This window comes from Sarcophilus harrisii, chromosome 1 (assembly GCF_902635505.1).
Source record: "Sarcophilus harrisii chromosome 1, mSarHar1.11, whole genome shotgun sequence".
NCBI classification, from domain to species: Eukaryota; Metazoa; Chordata; class Mammalia; order Dasyuromorphia; family Dasyuridae; genus Sarcophilus; species Sarcophilus harrisii.
The window spans coordinates 245,098,462-245,119,121 of record NC_045426.1 but is presented as its reverse complement, the minus strand read 5'-3'; the positions used below and the strand labels follow the sequence as shown (position 1 = coordinate 245,119,121).

General features: G+C 31.7%; 1 protein-coding gene across 2 annotated transcripts in view; it reads left to right on the top strand.

The window, feature by feature from the left end:
* The first annotated feature begins 283 nt into the window (after positions 1-283).
* The window catches only part of SHC3 (SHC adaptor protein 3), a 139,041-nt gene continuing 118,664 nt past the window's right edge, over positions 284-20,660 (top strand). Inside the window, exon 1 of one of the 2 annotated variants that reach the window (XM_031939264.1) lies at positions 284-1,826. In XM_031939264.1, the coding sequence (XP_031795124.1) occupies positions 1,281-1,826 (546 nt within the window). In that variant the 5' untranslated portion in view covers positions 284-1,280. The remainder of the gene's footprint in view (positions 1,827-20,660) is intronic. The other variant, XM_031939269.1, reaches the window with a different exon arrangement.

Sequence of the window (20,660 nt, the reverse complement as noted above, 5' to 3'; positions counted from 1 at the left end):
CTGTGGATTATATGCAGAATGAAAGCAAGTGAATTTTTCTTCCTTACTGACTGCAGGATATCAAGACATAACTGAAAGGAGTCTAATTTTCAAAAATTCGGTTTACTAGTAATTTTTATGGTTTAAACAACAAAAATATTCAAGTGGTATTGAGCTCCGTATAAAGTACTTTCTTTGGGATGGATTTTTGTGGAAAAAAGGCATGTTATTTCTAAAGCTTATTTCCATATTTAAGAAATATTTTTCTTTTGACATATATATATATATATATATATATATATATAAAATTTGATTTATTGGATAAAGAAAAAGGGACTACTATAGCTAATTAAGAAATATAAGTGCTATGCAAAAGTCAGATGCAGACATTTTCTTAAGAAACTGCATTGCCACAAAACACTTGTTATGGCTGCTCTGCTCTTTTGGGGTGTGGTGTGGAGGGGAGAAGGAAATTACTATTTTATTTTTACATAGGAGAGTATTTTCCTTCTATTTTAAAACTGTGATTCTAAATCATCAGGACTGGAGGAAGGTATTCGTCTTAAATGTATTTCCATATTCTTAAATATACTATTTTATACTTCTAAGGCTTGTAAAAATGAGTTGCGTGGAATAGTTTTAACCCTCAAGGTAGAATTACAGATTTTAGGAAGTTAATTTAATAAATTAAATTGTTCTCATATGATATGATTTCTGGGTGGATATGTGTCACTGAAATACTGGCTGTACTTCTGCTATTGAAAGAGTGAGGGTTCAAGGAAGGTGAGAAACAAAAAAAATTGGAAGGAAATATCTTTTGAGAAAAATAGAAAAAAGGAAATTGGAGAATTTTGAGAATTGATTGGTTCTGGTATGCTGTAAGTGGGTGGATGTGCTTTTTTTTTTTTTTTTTTTTTTTTGGCTACAGGAAGTTGTAAGTGATTTGCTGTGTTCACTGAGCCTTTGTTGAAGAGGGTCTCCTCATTTGTGTGAGTCATGCTTTTACTGTGAGAGACTTGGCAGCTAAGCAGGATTGGAATCTCTATCAGAAAACTATTACTTTTCCTAGTCTAAGGAACCATAGAGAGTTTTCTTTCATGGCTTTTGTTTTATTTTTGATCAAGGAGTGTGGAACAATTTTTTTCTTCTTTTCGTCCTTCCTTTAAAGACATTTTGGGGGGAACATCCCAATTTTACTGCCCTCACTCAATCATTATGTATTGTCTGCTATGAGAGAACAGGTGCTTTCTAAGTTGGCATCAGCTCTGCCAAAACATATACAAGAAACCAGATAGAAGGGCATGCGTCAACATACCAAGTATAACCGCTTCAGGAATGATTCAGTGACATCAGTTGATGAACTTATCCACAATTTGTCCACGAATACCTGCAAGGTCTCAACAATTGCCACAACTTCAGCAATATCATCCTCCTATGTGGTCTCAACCCAGGTTCTCCATAAAGACCAGGAGGATGGATCCACCACGCTTTGTACTCTCAAACATAAAGTATCTCACTTGAAATTCTCCAGCTCCAGCAACCTTTTGGGCATCAAAAACCTGCCTTCTGCAGTCAAGGACCTTGCTGTTTCCAAGTTGCCAGGCAGCTTGAGTGTTCCTAGCTCAGCATCAGGCGCTTCAGACAACACATGTAACCTTGTCTCTGCCACTCTGTGTTCTCAGCAGAACACAAGCAAGATGAACACAGGGAAAAAAATTCAGTCAGAGGAGATGCACCTAGGAGGTGAAGTCTGCAATTCAAATAGCATTTTTGTCAATAAGCCTTCTGGAGGGTGGCTGCATTCAAATGAAAAGATCCTGGGACCTGGTGTGACGTTTGAAGTGAAGGTTGGTTTGCTTTCTTTCCATTCTCCCTTTTTATCAATGAAAATGTCCATGCTAGCTTCTAGGATAGATTGGTAAGGCTGCAATAATCAGTGTTTACCCCCCAACCCCCCTTTTTTAGCCATATATCTTGCACAGGTTAGATGAACAAAAAAGCAGATTTAGGAAAATTAGCATTAATTGTCACATTAAGAAAGAGGAAACATGTACTTTAACTCTTTAGCAGTCAGCATGTTTTTTCAGCGCGACTGGGAGAAATGCAGAGATGCCTTCTCAAATAGACACACATATGTTGTATTATGCATATATTTTCATATATAGCTGTTTCATTAAACCCAAGCTTTTCATTTAATGTGGTTTATTTTTATATCTCATTGTCACATAGTTATTCAGTATGACTGTTAAAATTTCTCATTAAGGAACAGACCTACCTTTGTAAATGGAGAGGACTCATTTGTTATACATCAGGTTTTAAAATAAAACAAAATTCTATATAGACATAATTATGAGAATCTTTTTGAATGAAATGGAATAAACCATATTGTTACTGTAATCAGTTGTGATTTGCAAAGTCAGTTTGTGCTTTTTTTTTCTCATAAAGAGAATTATTATCTTTGCTTAGTGGAGCAAAATGCTTTATATGAAAGATTGAGTTTTTCAAATAGCAGTATTTTTCCTAGTCTGTGTGTGCATTTCATTTAAGCACTTATGTTTTGTATTCAGAATAGCCAAACTTGAATGTGGGATGGATTTTTGCTGTTATTTTCAGAAAATATTTAAAAACCTGGTTTAGATAGATTGGAAGGAGTGGGGCTTAGCTGAAAGGAAAGCCTAGTTTTCATTTTTCAATAGAATAACTATAAAAGTACAATTTAATTCTTAACAGTTTAGCCATTCTCGCAAGTTTTCCTGGAATGAATTCTAAATAAATATTGATTAAAATCTAGGTTGAAAAAATTACTAAAGTCTTGTTGTTGCAAAGAACTGTTTTTTATTCAAAAGCAAATGAAATACAATTTGTCTCTCTACCATATATAACATTGAAAAAAGAATTTGGTTTTTATTCCTAAGTTGAATATAGACTTTAGGATGGCCTATTTCAAAATTCAATTTGCTTGACTTCTTTATTACAAAATTGGGTCTTTGTCACAATCATTTTGGGGGGAAGGAATTCATACTGAAGGAATTACTTTTTGAATCATTTATGTATAAAATAAATTTTTGTAATTTATTACCAGCTTCTTGGGCATTACAAATAGACTTTTTCTCACTATTTTGAGTTTTATATTAAAAAGCATTATTATTACATCTGAAAATGAATCACTGTATTTTGGTACCAATGATATTCCATAATAAAGCAGGTAGATGATGATTCTGAAATTAACTATTTTTGATTAAATTTATTTTATATAGAATGATTATATAGCTATTGAACAACAAAATAAACTTTGAACTTAGTTTAAAAGTTAATAATACAGTGGATTATTCCCAGAATACTAATATAACTACAATTTTAAATAAATCACACTATATTTAAATTATATGCTGGCAAAGTTTTCTAGATATGTATCATTGTGGAGTAGTGGAAAACCTTATAAAGAGTTCAGAAGAACTGGGTTCAGGCTGATTCTGATGCTTGCTACCTTGGACAAAGCATTTAGTCTTATATGATTTTCTTTATATAAATAAAATACACAAACTGGACTAGATGATTTGTAGGGTGCCTTCCAGTTTTAAATCTTATGATTTTTTATTTAAAGTAACATATGATTAAAAACCAGTAGGACTTAATGCATTTCTGGCTCAGATTCCCTTTGCTCTTTTTTGTGAGACAATTGTGGTTAAGTGACTTGCCCAGGATTACATAGCTGGTAAGTGTCTGTTGTCTGAGGTCAGATTTGAATTCAGATTCTTCTGATGCCTGGGTGAGTTCTCTATCCAATGTGCTATCTACCTGCCCATAGTTGACTTTTACTTTTGAGTACATAAAACTACACTTTTAATTTTTTTCTCTGTAAAACAGTTAACTTTTTTTTTTTTCTTTTGCTCTTGCTTTATACAATGCTGAGGCATAACAGTAACATTAATAGTCAGGGTACTAAAAATAATATATCTAGAAATTATAAGTCAATGATTAATTAGAATATAGGTTTTTTTTTTTTTTTTACCCCTTTTAGGAAGCAATCTACACTAAATATCTCCATTTTCCTGTTACTTGCTTCCAAATTATTTGTAATCTAGTTTCTGACCTAATTGAAACTGTTCTCTCCAAAGTCACTAAGGATCTCTTGTCAAATCTTCAATTTTCTCAACTTCTCTGCAGCTTTTGGTATTGCTAATCTATCCTTCAAGAAGTGTTCCTAGCTCAACATCATATGTAATGCTTCAGACAACATATGTAACTCTGTCTCTGCTACTCTGTATTCTCAGCAAAACACAAGCAAGGGAACACAGGAACACAGGCGAAAATTTCTTAGTCTCTTTATTCTTGATTTTCATGATATTGCTGCTTTCTGGTTTTCCTCAGTATGATAGTTCCTCAGTCTATGTTGCTGTATTTTTATCCAGGTAATCATAAGTAATCTTATAGGCCCTGTCTTGGGGTGTCTTTTCTTCTTCTTCTAATACTATCTTGCTATCTATACTATCTATCTAATATAGATATATAGTATAATACTATCTAATACTATCTCATCAGCACCCACAAATTTAAATATCCTCTCTTTCCAAGTGATTCCAAAAGCTATTAATCTACCATCAGTTCTTGTGATTTCTTTTTCTGCATCTTTGAAGTATGTCCTTTGGATACCTTTTAATATCTCCAATTTTTCTATCCTTATTACCTCAAATACTTTTTCTTGTCTTATTGCTACAGAACTCATTTCTCACACTATATTGAATGGTAATAGTAAATAGACATCTTTGCTTTGCTTTACCCCTGATCTTATTGGAAAGGCCTTTAGTTTATCTCCATTAACAGCTATTACTGTCTTTTGGTTATAGATAGATAATATTTATCAAATTAAAGAAAGATATATTTATTCCTATGCTTTCTAGTGATTTTTTTTTCTTAACAGGAGTATGTTCTTGTATCTTGTAAAAAAATTTTTTTCTGTGTCTGTAAATATAGTCATTTTTTTTTGTCCTTGTGATTTAAAATGTTCAATTATTTTTTTTAATAGTTTTCCCAATGTTTAATGAGTACTACATTTTTGGTATAACTCTAGCCTGATCATAGTGTATAATCTGTGTGACTTAGATTTCTTGAAATTATCTTATTAAAAAATTTTGCATCAACATTCATTAGGATATTAGACTGTTGTTCCTTTCTTTGTTTTGATTCTTTCTGGTTTAAGTATTAAGTTCCTATTTTTATCATAGAAGATACTTTTAGAGTCTTTTCATATTTTTTATAATTTATATCGTATCAGGATGAATTATTCTTTAAATGTTTGATAACATTTGCTTGTAAATACATTTATTTAGGAGTTTTTTATGGTTTATTCAATTTTTTTTCTAAGGTTGCATTATTTAGTATACTCTACTGTTAATTCTTTTAGTATGAACTTTTTTTTTACATATTCATCCATTTTATTTAGATTGTCAGTTTTATTTGCATATAACAAGGATTGAATTATCAAATAACTTCTTTTATTTCTTCATTAGTTGGAATACATTCCTTTAAGTCTCCTCACTCTGATTACATGTAAAAATAATTTCTAACTTTTAAAAAATGTTTTGAGTTCCAAATTCTCTCTTTCTCTCTCCTTCCCTTCACCTCCCTAAGATAATATACAATCTAATACAGGTTATATATGTAAAATCATAAAAACATTTCCATTTTACTCATTTTGTGCAACAAGACTCAAAGGCTCTTCTTCAGCTTTCTATTCTTCTTTTAAGATAATCAAAATTTAACAAAGCTATTCCCAAACTCTCTGTCTAATAAGACTACCTTTGTGATCACTGATGATGATAGAGTTCTTTTTTTTTAAATAAAAGCTTTTTAATTTTCAAAACATAAACATGGACAATTTTTTAACATTAACCGTTGCAAAACCTTGTATTTCAATTTTCCCCTTTCTTCCTCACATCCTTTCCTCTAGATGGCAAGTAATTTAATATATGTTAAATATGGTAAAAATATATGTTAAATCCAATATATGCATAAATATTTATACAGTTATCTTGCTGCACAAGAAAAATCAAATCAAAAAGGAAAAAAAATGAGAAAGAAAATAAAATGAAAGCAAATAACAGTAAAAAGAATGAAAAAGTTATGTTGTGATTCACAATCAGTTCTCACAGTCTCCTCTCTAGGTGTAGATGGCTCTCTTCATCATAAGGTCATTGGAACTGGCCTGGATCATCTCATTGTTGAAAAGAGCCAAAGTGATCAGATCCAAAGCAAAGTCTGATCATCAACCTTTTGGTCTAGGTTCTACAATTTTCCTGACATGAATTTGTGTTGACACAACATTGTTGTGTGCATACCACTGCTTGAAAGTTCCATTAGGCTACTATTGGACTTAGGTATTATCAGATACTGAAAAAGTCTGTCAGTTCAGAATGACAAAACTACGTGATTCTCTTTAATCTTGTATTCCTGCCCTGGTTATTCTTCGATGGGTTTCAGATTGGGTTGAATATTGGAACCATTTGGGGTCAGAATCATGTAGTACATCCTAAATGAATGCACAGCCCAGGACCTGTGACTTTAAAAGACCTGAAGTCTTTTTAGGACTTCAGCCCCAGGCAAAAATCCTCTTCTTAGTCGGTCCTGTACCTGTGAGTTTGACCTGAATAGTGATGATAAATCTGTCTTATGGCATTTTTTTCTCGCTTCCTGCACAAGGTCAGAGTCCTCCTGGTGGAATAGGTTTGCCATAAGACAATTTAGGACTTCAGCCCTAGGCAAAAATCCTCTTCTTAGTCGGTCCTGTACCTGTGAGTTTGACCTGAATAGTGATGATAAATCTGTCTTATGGCAAACCTATTCTGGAAATGTGACTATGATTTCTTTCTTATATTTCTTGATCATGACTCTATTTGGTGTGTTTTCTAAATCTTTGTTGGAGAACTGAGTTGTACTTCTTCCTGCTAATCCAAAATCTTTGCTCTATCTATTCTCCTTTGTTGAAAGAATTGCTTTCATGTGTACACATATTCTTCCAATAAGTGATTTGATATATTTTGATACATTCTTCTTTTGAAAACTGACTTCATATCCTTTGACTATTTATTGAGGAATGATTCTTGCTCTTTTTATATCTTGGATGTGAGAACTTTATCAGAAAATGGCTCCAAGGATTTTTCCCCTTCATATTTTAATTAATTATTTTTATATTTGTAAAACTTTAATTTTATGTAGCTGAAATTGTCCATTTGGTCTTTTGTGATTAGTCTTTCTATCTTTTGTTTTGCCATGCACGAACTCTTCTCCTGTTCATAGATATTTTTTTTAAAGATATAAATATTTTATAACTCTACATCATGTATATTTTCAGAGTTTATTTTTGTACATGATGTTAGATACTGAGTTATATCTAGTTTATATCAGGCTGCTTTCCAGTTTTCCCAGTAGGTTTTGTTGAATAAATTCTTAATCCTAGTTTTGAGTCTTTGGGTAACACTGAACATCTTGCTGCTATGTTTATTTACTTCTGCCTATTTTGTACCCAATCTATTTCTCTTACCAACTTCTTTATTTTTTAAAGCAATTTAAAATGGTTTTGTTGATTATTGCTTTGAGATCTGGTACTGCTAAATCCCCTTCTTCTCATTTTTTTTTCCTTTGTTATTTCCTTTAAGAGTCTTAACTTTTTGTTCATTCAAAAGAATTCTGCCATTTGGTTTCATTTAGATTCCTATCTAATTGTAGATTTTAAAAGTTCATCTATTTACAAACTCATTTAAAAAGCTGCCAAAAAATTATTCATGATTTAATCCACTTATTTGAAATCAGGTCCTTTTAAACTATATGATTGAAAGATTTTTATAATTTACCAATTATGCTGATTATTAGCTTTGAAACTCTAATGCAACATTAAAACAAAAAAGGAAATTTCTTCAACTGATGAAAATTCTTGAAAAGTAAAGGTTCTTTCTAGGTAATTTTTTAAAAGTACAATGAATTTAAAGCATGATAATAAATTAGCCTTATTAACATTATACAATATAAATTATGGGAATTCTGAGATGTCATTATAATTTTCATTGGATAGTTCATATTGGATGAAGTTTCTTAGGTATGATATTAGTTTGCTACCGAGTATCTAAGGCATATATATGTGTACATTTTGTGGTATGCTAAAGAGTTAGGGAATCAACTTATGATTTTATTGGTACAGGGACCAGTGAGTAAATGATCACTATTGATAACTTGTTGAAACCTTTTCTGGAATTTATAGTCTTAAAGAACTGCCTAGAGCACTAAGAAGTTGTGATTTACCCAGAGTTACACAACACAAGGTTTTCCTAGATTTAATCACTTCACCACATTACCACTTGATAAAAAACAAAAGAACCAGAAAACATAGCCTTATTTTTCATAAAGAGGGGATGACAATCCAGCAATTTTGTCCTAATAATTAAAATCTCCCTTAAATCCTCATTTATTTAAAAAAACAGATATGTAAAGTCTTTATTTAATAATTTTTTTATAGTTTGTAAATTGCTTTACAAATCTTATCTCATCTTAGCCTTGCCACAACCCTTCAAGTTAAGTGCTAATCTTACTCCTATTTTATAGATAGGAAAACTGAGGAAAAAATTGTGTGACATGCCCAGGTCTTGCAACCATTCAATGTATGTGGTTGAATTTATGTCTTTTTGCCTTGAGATTCAGTGCTCTATCCACTATACCATCTAACTGTCTCTATGCTAACTAATGAGATGGAAACAATAATTAGACTTACCTTTCTGTATGCATATAAACTATTAATCAAAGTGTGCAAACATTATCTTCCTCTAAGGACCAACTATCAATCTGATTTTTAGAGACTGATAAGTTTCTTTCACACTGAATTTTTGATAAGGTTCTCTTATCTCTTATCAACCTTATCTTAAGGTTGTCATCTGCCAAGTTTCTCTCAATCAGCACTGCCCTCAAGACATTATGGGGTGCTTTAGTCTCAAATGCAGACTCTACTCATTTGTATAACAGGTTGATAGCTATGGTATCCAGTGGTTTTTTATTTCACTTCTAGCTATTTAACTTCCTAAATTGTTTACCACATAATTTGATGGGTAGTTTATTATATTAATTAATAATATAGTTGTTTAGTTTTCATTTGTGATCTGTCATCAGAGCACCCACACATGTTTATCAGTTCTTTTAAGAATGCACACATTATTTAATACATCATGCCATCCAAATATTTATTTTAATTTTGGAAAAAAAAAGATTTATAGAAAAGAAACTTACTCAAAATAATTCAATCACAAAATGTTGGTTTAAGACTAAATGAAATGGTTGACAATGCTAAGTTGACAACCTTATTTCTATTATCATCTTAAGGTTCTAAAACTTGCTCTTGCTACCTATATTCTCATTCTATTTTAAAATATCTTACAAATTCTTAACACTCAATCTTTTCAATAACCACTAAATACAGGGTGTCCTAAAAGTCTTAGTATGATTTTAAAGCTTGAAATTGCATTAAATTTTTGGGACACGTTGTATAAGGACTTTGAATAGGAATCTTGCAAAGTAGTCAACAGTGAAATTACTTTAAAGTTCATCCATGATTCATTATCTATTATGAAATAAATTACTTTTGATCTTACTATTTATTAAATAGGTGTGAATTATGTAATCCTGTTTTTGGTTGGAATAAAAATAAGAGTCAATGTCATGACTGTTTTTCTTTTTAAACATGAAAAGTTGGGCTTATAAAAATGGAGTATAAAAATATACAATGATGTGGGTGGTTTATAAAAAATCTAACTTAGAAAGATAGATTGAAAGATTATAATTCAATTTGTTGTGAAAAGTACACAGTCAGATTTTTTTTTTCCTGTGACTCAGACATTGTATGTATGAGGAGTACACTGTTAGAAATCAGGGTGCTTGGATTCTAGTACTAGCTCTGCCATTAACTCACTTTACAACTACAGACAAGTCATTTCCCCTCTTTGAACTTATATTTTTTCATTTATAAAAGAAATAGAAAGATTGGGTTAGATATTCTCTATAAGCATTCCCAGTTCTGCCAAAATTGTCATTCCAAGATAGATAAAAATATGTAAATACTTACATAAGCTGTTTATTTTTCTTGTTCCTTCAACTTTTAAACTCTGTCATCAAGAATATAATTATGTCATTAATCCTTTAAATAGTCAAATAAATAGTGAGGCAATTAAGAAAAGCAAAGTCTGTTTTATTGGCAACTAATATAGTAAACTTTCTTGATTTCCTTCCTGACAAAATGAATTATTCACTTTTTACTGTTATGCCATCTTTCATATATTTGTCAAAATGGTATTCCTATTGCATAGTTCTGAACAGGTAACTTCTCTCCTTGAGAAACTACAGTGGCTTCTTATTGCCTTCAATATCAATACACACTTCTCTGTTTGGCATTTAGCATGCTTCACCGTATGACTCCCTCTTGCCTTTCTAGACTTAAAATACATTCTTTGCTTTTTTTGCACTCTAGTCAAACTAGCTTATGTGCTGCCACTTACCCATAATATTCACCCCCCATCTCCATGCCTTTTAGATAGCCACAGGATATTGTGGCTATCAGCCACATACCTGAAATGAGTTCTTTCACCTTTGCCTCTTAGAATGTCTAATAATCTTCAAAATTCACTTCATCTGTACCTTTACATGAGGCTTTTCCTGATTCATCAAAGTGTTAGTAATTCCTTCCAAAACTATCTTGTATTTACTTTTTATCTGTATAGTATGTGCTTATATGTGTATAGGTTGTTTAATAAAATGTAATTTTCTTCAGGGCCAAATCTATTTTATTTTTATGTGTTTGTATGCCCAGGCCTTAACACAGAACCTGGCATAGAGATCCTTAGATACTGTTTGATTCACCAATATTAACCATGAAGTAGAGTGTCCCAGAGAAGAAAGAAATATGGGAAAATATGTTGCATATCAGTGAGTAGGCAGTAAAGAATGGAGCAACCTTGAAAAAAAACAACAAAAAAAGTTCTTAAATTTAGTCTTAAGGATTAAATTTATAATTATTCATTTAATTTGACTTTAATTTTAACACAGTCTAAAAACTTAAAATTTTTTTCAAGATTCTTGCAGTCTTTAGTGTTTGTTTTGGTATCATATAGGAGAAAGAACACTGAATTTGGGAATTGAGGGATGTGAGCTTTCATCCTAGCTTTACCATTAATTGGCTGTGTAGGAAATTATTTTATCCCTCAATATCTATTTCCTTATATATAAAGTGAAGAGATGGGACAAAATAATTAATAAAGTCCCTCTCAGCATAGAAATCATATGATTCTTGACAAATATAGAAATGGAGGAAAATTAATGAAATAAAAAACAATTTATTGCTTTTATTATGTTTAGGACAGAGAAGAAGTATAGCATTATTTAAAATTCCATTATAATTACCCTGGTAAGATCCTTCTTGATTTCTGATTTTTGTTTTCATACTTGTGCTAGGACCATTATTTTCTTGACATTCTTCCTTCTCCTCAGGCAACATTTTTGGCTCCAGCTTCCTTGCCAAATTTTCCTGGTCTGAAAGCATAAAAGGTTCATGTGGTATATAACTGGGGTTTCTCAAACTTGGGGTATTGGAGATAGGGAAACTGTCCAGGGAAGCTATCTATCACTGTATCTTTCTTGCATATTCTTCCTGTGTTAGGTCAAAGTAAAACCTCCTGTTAAGTGTTCTGACCTTCCAGTTTCTCATTTCAGATCCATCATTGACCTAGAACTAAGAGGGTAATGGAGTTATAGCTGGATCTACAACAGTAATGCAAAGAGAGTTTTCACGGGTTTGCCACAAAATGATGAAGTGATTAGACACTAGTAAGTAAAAGATTAAGTAGGAGATATTATTATTATTATTTTATGTGAGGCATTTGAGGTTGTGACTTATTTAGGGTCACATAGCTAGTAAGTGTTATATCTGAGACTGGATTTGAACTCAGATCCTTCTGACTCTAGAACCAGTGCTCTATCCACTGTGCCATCTTGCTGCACCCAAATATATTCTTTAGAATAAAATAATTGAGGTTTTGGGGGTGAATTATAATTCTTCATATTTAAACCAGGACAATGTAACTATTTTTCCAATTTGTCTAAGGACAAAGCAAGAAGAAAAGGCCTTTTTGAAAGTATGAGATTTGGATTAAATTTCATAATAGTTAGGGCTGATAAATACTGAAACTGGTTGCTGGAAAAGTCATTAAAAATAGAATATCATGTCTACTCAAAAAGCCTCACAAATTTTCTTATAGGCTTTGTGACTGGGTCTCAGTTTGAGATGAAGAAGGAACATGATATCTGTTTCTATGAACCTTCAATTCTGCCCAAATAAATAACTGCTTTTTAAAAAGTTCTTTAAGATTTTGAAACCATTTTACACACATTGTTCTTATTTGTTCCATATAACAAGGTGAAGTGGTACAATAGGGGTTATTTTCATTTTATGGGTGAGGAAACTAAGACTAGAAATATCAACAATGGAATTCAAACACATCTATATATTGCATTTATTTTTTTTAAACATTGCTTTTATTGATGCTTTTTATATATACCATTGACATTTCTTAATATCCATCCCTCCCTAACAATAATCTTTCTTCTAACAAAATAAAGCTATAGTCAAATGAGCTAAAATTTAAACTGTGTCTGGTAATGTATACCTCATCTTAAAATTACAATTTATCACCTCTTTATCAAGAGGAGGAAGGTATCTTTATTGTTAATCCTCTGGTGTCAAGATGGGTCAATGCATTGCTCCGAGTCTTGATGTTTTTTTGTGTTGCTCTCTTTTACATTAATGTGTAAACTGTATTTTTTGTTCTCTTGGTTCTATTTATTCCACTCTGTATTACTTCATACAATTCTTTCCAAGTTCCTCTGCATTCTTTTTATTTGTTTATTTTTAAGGCACATTAATATTCCTTTTTATTCATATGCCACAGTTTGTTCAATCATTTTTCTACCTTTTTTTCCAATTTCTTTCTACTATAAAATATGTTTCCATCGATATTTTTGCTTATATTTTTTTCTTTGTCTTTAATTTCCTTGGTAATACTTGATTAAGAATATTAATACTGTAATGATGGGCATAAAAACTGTAGTCTCTTTTCTACCATACTTCTGAATTGTTCTTAATTGTTGGACTCAACCATTTATAGACGAACTCAACCATGTGCTAGTACACCTATCTTTATGTAGTCCCATCCACATTATTACTCTATTATCTTTGCCCATCAGATAAATTCAGAGAAACCTTCATAATTAATTCCATTAATTTATAATTCCTGCATTATTAAGAGATTTGGAAAAAATATTTCACATGTTTGTTGATTATTTACATTTCACCTTTTGAAAAGTGCTCATTTATTGGAGAATGGATCCTTAAGCTTGCATATTTGTATCAGTTTTTTATAGATCTTTATGTAGGCTGAATATCAGACTTTTACCAGAGGGATTTGATATAATGATGTTTTCCCTTTAAGTGACAAGTTTAATCTTTTGATCTGTTACATTGATCTTGTTCATATAATAAAATTGCTTGTTTTTGCTTTCATAATCTCTTTTATCCTTTGGTTATGAATTTTCTTACAAATTATATATGTATACACCCAGTTTTATTTATTATTTTAACATGATTATAGCTTTTTCCATAAAAGTCATCCATGTATCTTACATTTGTTCTATATATGTGAAATCATTAAAAACTTTTAAGAGGAATCTATAATAAATCTATGGTCTCAGAATTTTATATTCAAATATATAAAGTATGGGCACCAAGAATGATGAATTATAGATAGTGGAATATAGCTTAGGAAAGCATACCTTATTGAAGGATCAGGATAGGTAAATTCTGTGTGTTTATGTGTATAAGCACATGTACATGCATGGGTAAAGGTATAGTTTGAGGAAATTTAGTAACTAGATAGAGGGAAAATGATAGAGAACATTTAGATAAAGATTGATTGAGGTAGAAACAGAAGCTATTTATAAGAGCATACATAGTAGTTATACTGATTTATTTTGTAGTTGTTCAGTCATGTCTGACTCTTTGTGACCCTATATGGTGTTTTTCTTGGCAAAGATACTGAAATGGGTTTGCCATTTTCTTTTCCAGCTCATTTTAGAGATGAGAAAATTGAGTCAAACAGGGTCACACAGCTAAGAAGCGTTTGAGGCTGGATTTGAACTTTCTGACTCCAGATCCAGCACTTTATACACTAACACTACCTAAGTTCTTCTAAATTATTATTACAGTATCTATCTAATTAAGATGATATGGTTATGTAATTTTGCTTTCTGTTAGCAGTGCTATAGATCTTCTAAGATCTATATCTAATATCTATTCTAAGATGTAGATCTTACCTTGTAAAGAATGTGTTATAATGGATGTAAATTCTAAGTTTATGCTTATCATTACTGATTCTTACATGCCTCCTTTTATTTCCAGCCTCTACTTTTGATTTATTGGAGTGCCATCGTTCAGGCAAAGAAGACTTTGGCTTCTCAGATAGGCTTTGAATCAAACTGTGGTGTAGTGAATCTGGCATTGGATGTGTAATCAGGATCTGTATTCTGATGTAGTCGCTGTTTTAAACTAACTTCATGCATCAGAGGTTTTTAAAAAGTGAATGAGTAATAAATCTATGGTCTCATAATTTTACCCAGGTCTGAGTAATGAGCAGTTTTTGTTCATGGTCAGGCTACATCTGGAGCACTGTGTTCAGTTTTGGGTGTGATAGTTAAAGGGCATTGTTAGCTGGAGAGCTAGAGGAATTGGAGATATTTTGCCTGGAGAAGGCTCAAGAAAGACTGATAATTATCTTCAGATATTTGAAGAATTGTCATGGGGAAGAGGGATTATACTTGTTCTTTTGCCCCAGAGGTCAATAGCAGGATCAATGGGTAGAAGTTGCAAAACAGGCAAATTTAAGATTGACATTAGAAAAAATTTCCTAACACCGCCATTTAAACATGGAGTGGACTACCTAAGGGGAGGGTGTATTCCTCTACCTCACCCACCTGAAAGTCTTTAGATGGAGGCTAGGCACTAGTTGTCAAGTTTGTTAGAGTGGAAATTCATTTCTCTGAATGAATTGGACTAGATGATAGTTAAGATATGTCACCAAGGTAAAATTCTGTGATTTTGTAATTCTATAATCTTTTTAATGGACATTTTTGAGAAATAATAGCACAGGATAGTCAAGTTCCTTATACTCAATCAAACCTTCTCAGCTTCACAATTGGTTTTCCACACTCTGCTTATATACAACTTCTTGAAGCTTTGTCTCTAGGTTTTTAAAGAATGGATCCGATTCAGCCTGATTAGTATTTTAATAATTCAAGTTTGAAGACAAAATGATATAAGACACTTATAGGTCATCCCCCAATTTTTGAAATAAGATTTACTTGTCAATATCATAGAAAAGATATTCAACAAGGCCATTTCAGCAATTAGCTTGGATGGGCACTCTACTCTTTCTACCACCACCCCCTCACTTATCTCTATATGGAACTGCATCTGGTCAACAAGGCAAAATGGTGATTTGTGAAGCTTTGGGATTTTTGCAGAGTAGAAAGAGACCTTATCCCACATATATGGGGTCTTTTTAACATTTTAATGTTTTTTTTTTAATATTAATATGACCAGAGGCTACCTACCTCAAGGGAGACACTGATTAAACCTTGAGTGTGGGGGACCATTTTCCAGCCTTTTAGGGAAAAAACAATAACAAAAGACCAAACCCCAATCCCAGCTTAACTCATGTTTTTTTTGGGGGGTGAAGATAGACATTTGTCTATCCCTGGTAGATATTGTTCATTCATACATTTCAATGGAACTTAGAGCTCAGAAAAGAAATTAATATCTTGATAGACCCCAAAAAGTAACAAAATACTCTCACTTTGAAAATTATAGCCTTTAAGTTAGTTGCTATTTTTGTTTTTACCAAACAGTTATTTGGTTGAGTGAAGCTGACTCAAACTTAGGGTTTCCTGTTCAATTTATCATGCCATCCCAGTGTTGTTATCTTTTTATGGGTGTCAATCCTAGATTAGAAACTCACTGAGAAGGCATTTTTCTCATTAAGAAGTGTGGGAAAAGAGTTTCTCTTTAAGTTTCTCTTAAATTGTACAAATTTAAACTTATATATACTTAACAATTGTGTGAGATTTGAACTTCACCGTTGCTCAGAACTGAATCATTCTGGCATATTTCACTTTATCATATTTAATTGAGTATAATTATTTGGCAGACTCCACGGACATACTAATAATAAATTTCCTGCTGATGATTTATGCTTATATGGTGCCCTTCTGAGGATATCAGTCTTCTGTAAATGTTAATTAAAACTTTCTAAAGTCAGTTACCCAAATAGAACCTTCATGAAGAAAACAACAATAACCAATAAGCAAGTGTTATCTCTGCTGGCTTAATTAATCTTGATCTTACACTGTGAGACATTTTAGCTTCTTACATGGTTCTGCTGGTATGATCTTGGGAAAGCCTTTTTATACTTCTGGGCTGTTACTTTATAAAATATAGGGTCTGGACTAGGTGATATCAAGTTTTTACCTCTAAAATACCATGATCTTATAAACATTCTAAACTTTGAAGACTTATTTTACCCCTAATTAATCCAAATTTCAGTGATGATTTGTTAAATATCTGCCATATGCAAGAGAAGCAGTATAGAATGGTAGGAAGCTGGGGCTTGAAGGTAAAGAAATGAGTTGAAGTCCTGCCTCTGATTCATATTGGCTATAGGATCTGAATCAATTACTTAACCTCTCAGAGGTCTAGACCTGAAGTGTCAAATTCATGGCCTGTGGGTCAGAGTTACATTCCTATCTGAGTTTGACATCACTGTTCTAAGCAATTCTATAAGAGTATAAATTGCTGAGAAGATACTGAACTATGTTGATAGAAGGAGTTTCCTTAGCTTAGGATTTGTTATCCAACCTCCCCTTCTTATGTTCAAGGAATTGTGTTAGAGACATAAAAACAAAATGATAAATGGTTTCTATCTTCAAGGAGCTTCTATAGTCCTGAAGGCTGATTGGATGAAGAGAATTAAACACAAGAAAAAATAAATAATCCAAGATAATTTGGAAGCGAGAGCACAAATGTAAAATGAAAAAAGGTACTTCTAGGTCATCCAACAGTTGTGGTACAGGGATTAGGAAAAAAATCTCATAAAGTGTTGCACATAAATTGATTCTTGAAAGAAGCTAAAGAGTCCATGGTACAGAAGCAATGAAGGAATACATTCTAGGAAAGAGAGTTATCCTTTGCTAAGTCAGGGAAAGGAGATGACATAAAGGTAATGTCTTCAAATCCCATATGTCTGGGCAGGCTAGGCCATTCTTATTTCCTCCAAAAGATGAATTATTTAAGTGTAGAAAAGTGGAAGGTAGAATCAGATTATTAAAGATTTTAAATACCATTCTGAAGAGATGCATTTCATCCTATAGATATTAGGGAGTTATTGAAGGTTTTGGATTGGGAAACTGACAAGATAAACTTCTACTTTTGGAAGATTATTTTGGCAAATACATAGAGGATGGTTTAGAGATGGCAGAGACTAGTAGCTGGGAGTCAAATTAGAACCTTTCCTTTAGGCCACTAAAATGGCCTAAGTGCTTGGCTTAGGGTGGTGGTTAAACGAATAGAGAAAAAGATGAATTTCAGTATTATAGTGAAAGGAGAATTGAATCAAGAGAGAATTCTGCCTTGGAGAAACAATCTAATGGGGAAGAAAATTTGTATATGACTATGTACAAACTAGCTTAATACAAGATAAATGGAAATGATTAGCAGAAGAAAAAACTAGAATTAAGGATTGAGTTTTTCTGTAGAAGATGAGATTTTGGCTGAGACTTGAAGGAAGTCAGTCCATCACACCTGGAAACCTCTCCTTCCTTATGTCTGCCTTCAGGTTTCCATGGTTTCTTTTAAGTCTCACCAGCAAGAAGTCTTTCCCAGTTCTCCTAATGGAGCTTAGGAAGAAGACTAAAATATCATTTGCATAGAAATGACAAATAGAGGGAGGCAGGTGATAGTAGATAAAGCACTGGACCTCGAATCAGGAAGACTTGAATCGAAGTCCAACCTTTGATGCTTACTAGCTAGTAACCTTGGCCAAATCAGTTAACTTATTTCTGTCTCAGTTTCTTCATCTGTAAAATGGACATAAAAATAGTATTTATCTCCAACAATTGTTGTGAAGATCAAATGAAAAAATAAATGCTTTGCAAACCTTAAGTGTTAGACAAATGCTATATTATTATTGTTGTTGTTGCTGTTGTTGTTAATAATAAAATGAATCCATGGAAGATGAGAGCATTGAGAGAACGTGTTTCAAGAGAAAAGCATTTCCTCCATATCTCTCCTGTACTTTCCTGTCTCTATGACTTATTCATATTTATGCCTGGAATGTCTTTCCTTTCCTACTGAAGCTTTAAAGCTCATTGAAATGTCACCTCTTCCATGATTCTTCCTATGAGTAATGAATGGCCTTATCCTTCCCAATTCACATGGAGCTTTGTGATTTTGACTTGTTTTTGTTGATTCTTTTGGGTCTTTGAAATAAGCTATAGATATCATCTGCAAAAGAAGTATTTCATTCATGGCATGCATCTGCTTTTTTTTTTTTTTTTTTTTTTTTTTTAATAAGGCAAATAGATCTACTTGATCTATTTTTCTAATGTTTATTTAGATTGTCTATTTCTTATTTCATCAATTTGAATGTTCTATATATTTTTAAGTATTCACTGTGCTAGATGCTGGGAACACAAAAACAAAACAAAAACCATTTCCAGCTTTTAAGGAGATTACATAGTAATGAAGGTTGAGTGGGGATAGGAATAGAACAAGTAAACAAATACGTTAATCATTTCTTTTATGGTCCGAGTTTTGTTTTCATATAATTGTGTGTATTATTCTTAATTTTCTTTATTCTTTTATTATTTATTCTAAGTTCCTTTCTCAGTTTGATTTTGTTCATTTGGCTCTCCTCAACATTTTTATTAATTTAGCTAATGGTGTGTATGATTTAATTGAGTTAAAAAACTTTGTTTTGTTCATTAATTAAATTGTTTTTAACTGTGTTAATTTCTCTTTTGCTCTTAGTGATTTCTCTTTTATGCTTATTTTTATGTATCAGTTTGTTAATTTGGTGGCCCATTCCTTCTAAAGGAAGTTTTTCGTCATACATTTTTAAGTTTAAATCTTTTGAGTATATTTCTCTGATTAATTACTGTTCTAATTGTTCTGTGCTATAAAAATACTATTAAAAATTTCCTGTTTTCTGCATTTAAAAATATTTTTACCCTTATAGGTAACAACACAATTTCTTCTTAAAATAACCTATATTTCAAATTTGTTTTCTTATAAATGAGAGGGATTTTTAAAATTGTATTTGCAAGTAGTAAACATAAGGTAGAAAATCACCTGCTTAATTCTGCCATTAAAACACACATTGAATATAGCACATCAGACATATTTAAAATTTATCTTATTACTATCAGTGAATCAATTTGCATATTTTAATCTATAGGTATGATTCTAGCTCTAATAAGCATGCTCTAAAAACATCCTAATTCATTCTAAGGAAAACATGACATTAGATAAAATAATATTAGAGTGGCCAGCTTGCTATAGTGAAATGGTCAATAGTTGAAAACTATGGTTTCATGACATTATAATAGCATTTTATTACAATTTAATAATTGTTTTCTTTTGAAATAGCATTGGAATAACTTTAGTACTGAGAATTTTTATATTCCCTAAGTCATAGTCAGAACTCCAGAAAGAGTTCAAAGATCACTGTTTATTCTTTATTAAGGCATCTATTCATGGGTAGGAAAATTTAAGGTAAATTTTTTGTGTGTGTGTGAACATTGACAGTGTATAATCAGTGAGGCTCAAATATGTCTCTTTCTAATTTGTGATGATGGCCTACTTTGGACTAGACATTAAACTATGATCCTTTACCCTCAGGGAGCTTATGGTGAAATAGAGGAAATAATCCAAGGGAACATAGCTAAAATAAAAATTCAAATGTAAGTACATGGGAAACACACAGATTAATTTCCATGAGAGTGATGGATTAAGGATGGCACCATAACCAAGTTGTTATATAATGTGAACCTTGAAATATTCTAAAACTATTTTCAAAGAGATAGTGTTGGATTTTTTCCCCCCTAGGGAAGATGGTGGTAGAATAGGGATGGATCTCTATTCAGGCAAAGAAACTACAAGGACAGTGACATGGAAAAAAATGTTAAAGATAAAAAAAGAATTCTCAAAATTGAAAAAAATTCTGGGAAAAGATAATAATAGTTAATAACATTGTTCTCTTAAGTAGATCAAAATTTCCACTTGTTTGTGCTATTTATTTCTTTAAATTTCTCTTTGTATTCTAAAGATAACAATTTAACACAATCCAGGTCAAATTATGACAAATTCTGAGATACTCGAATCCAAATTTGTGAGCAATTAATTATAATTGGCATAGCAACTAGAACAGTTATGAGAATAAATTATGTGATAAATTTGGTTTTATTTATATGTGAATTTATGAAAATCTGAAACTCAGACTGTCTCTGAATGCTAAGTTAATTTTTGGATTATTATTTTATGAATGCAT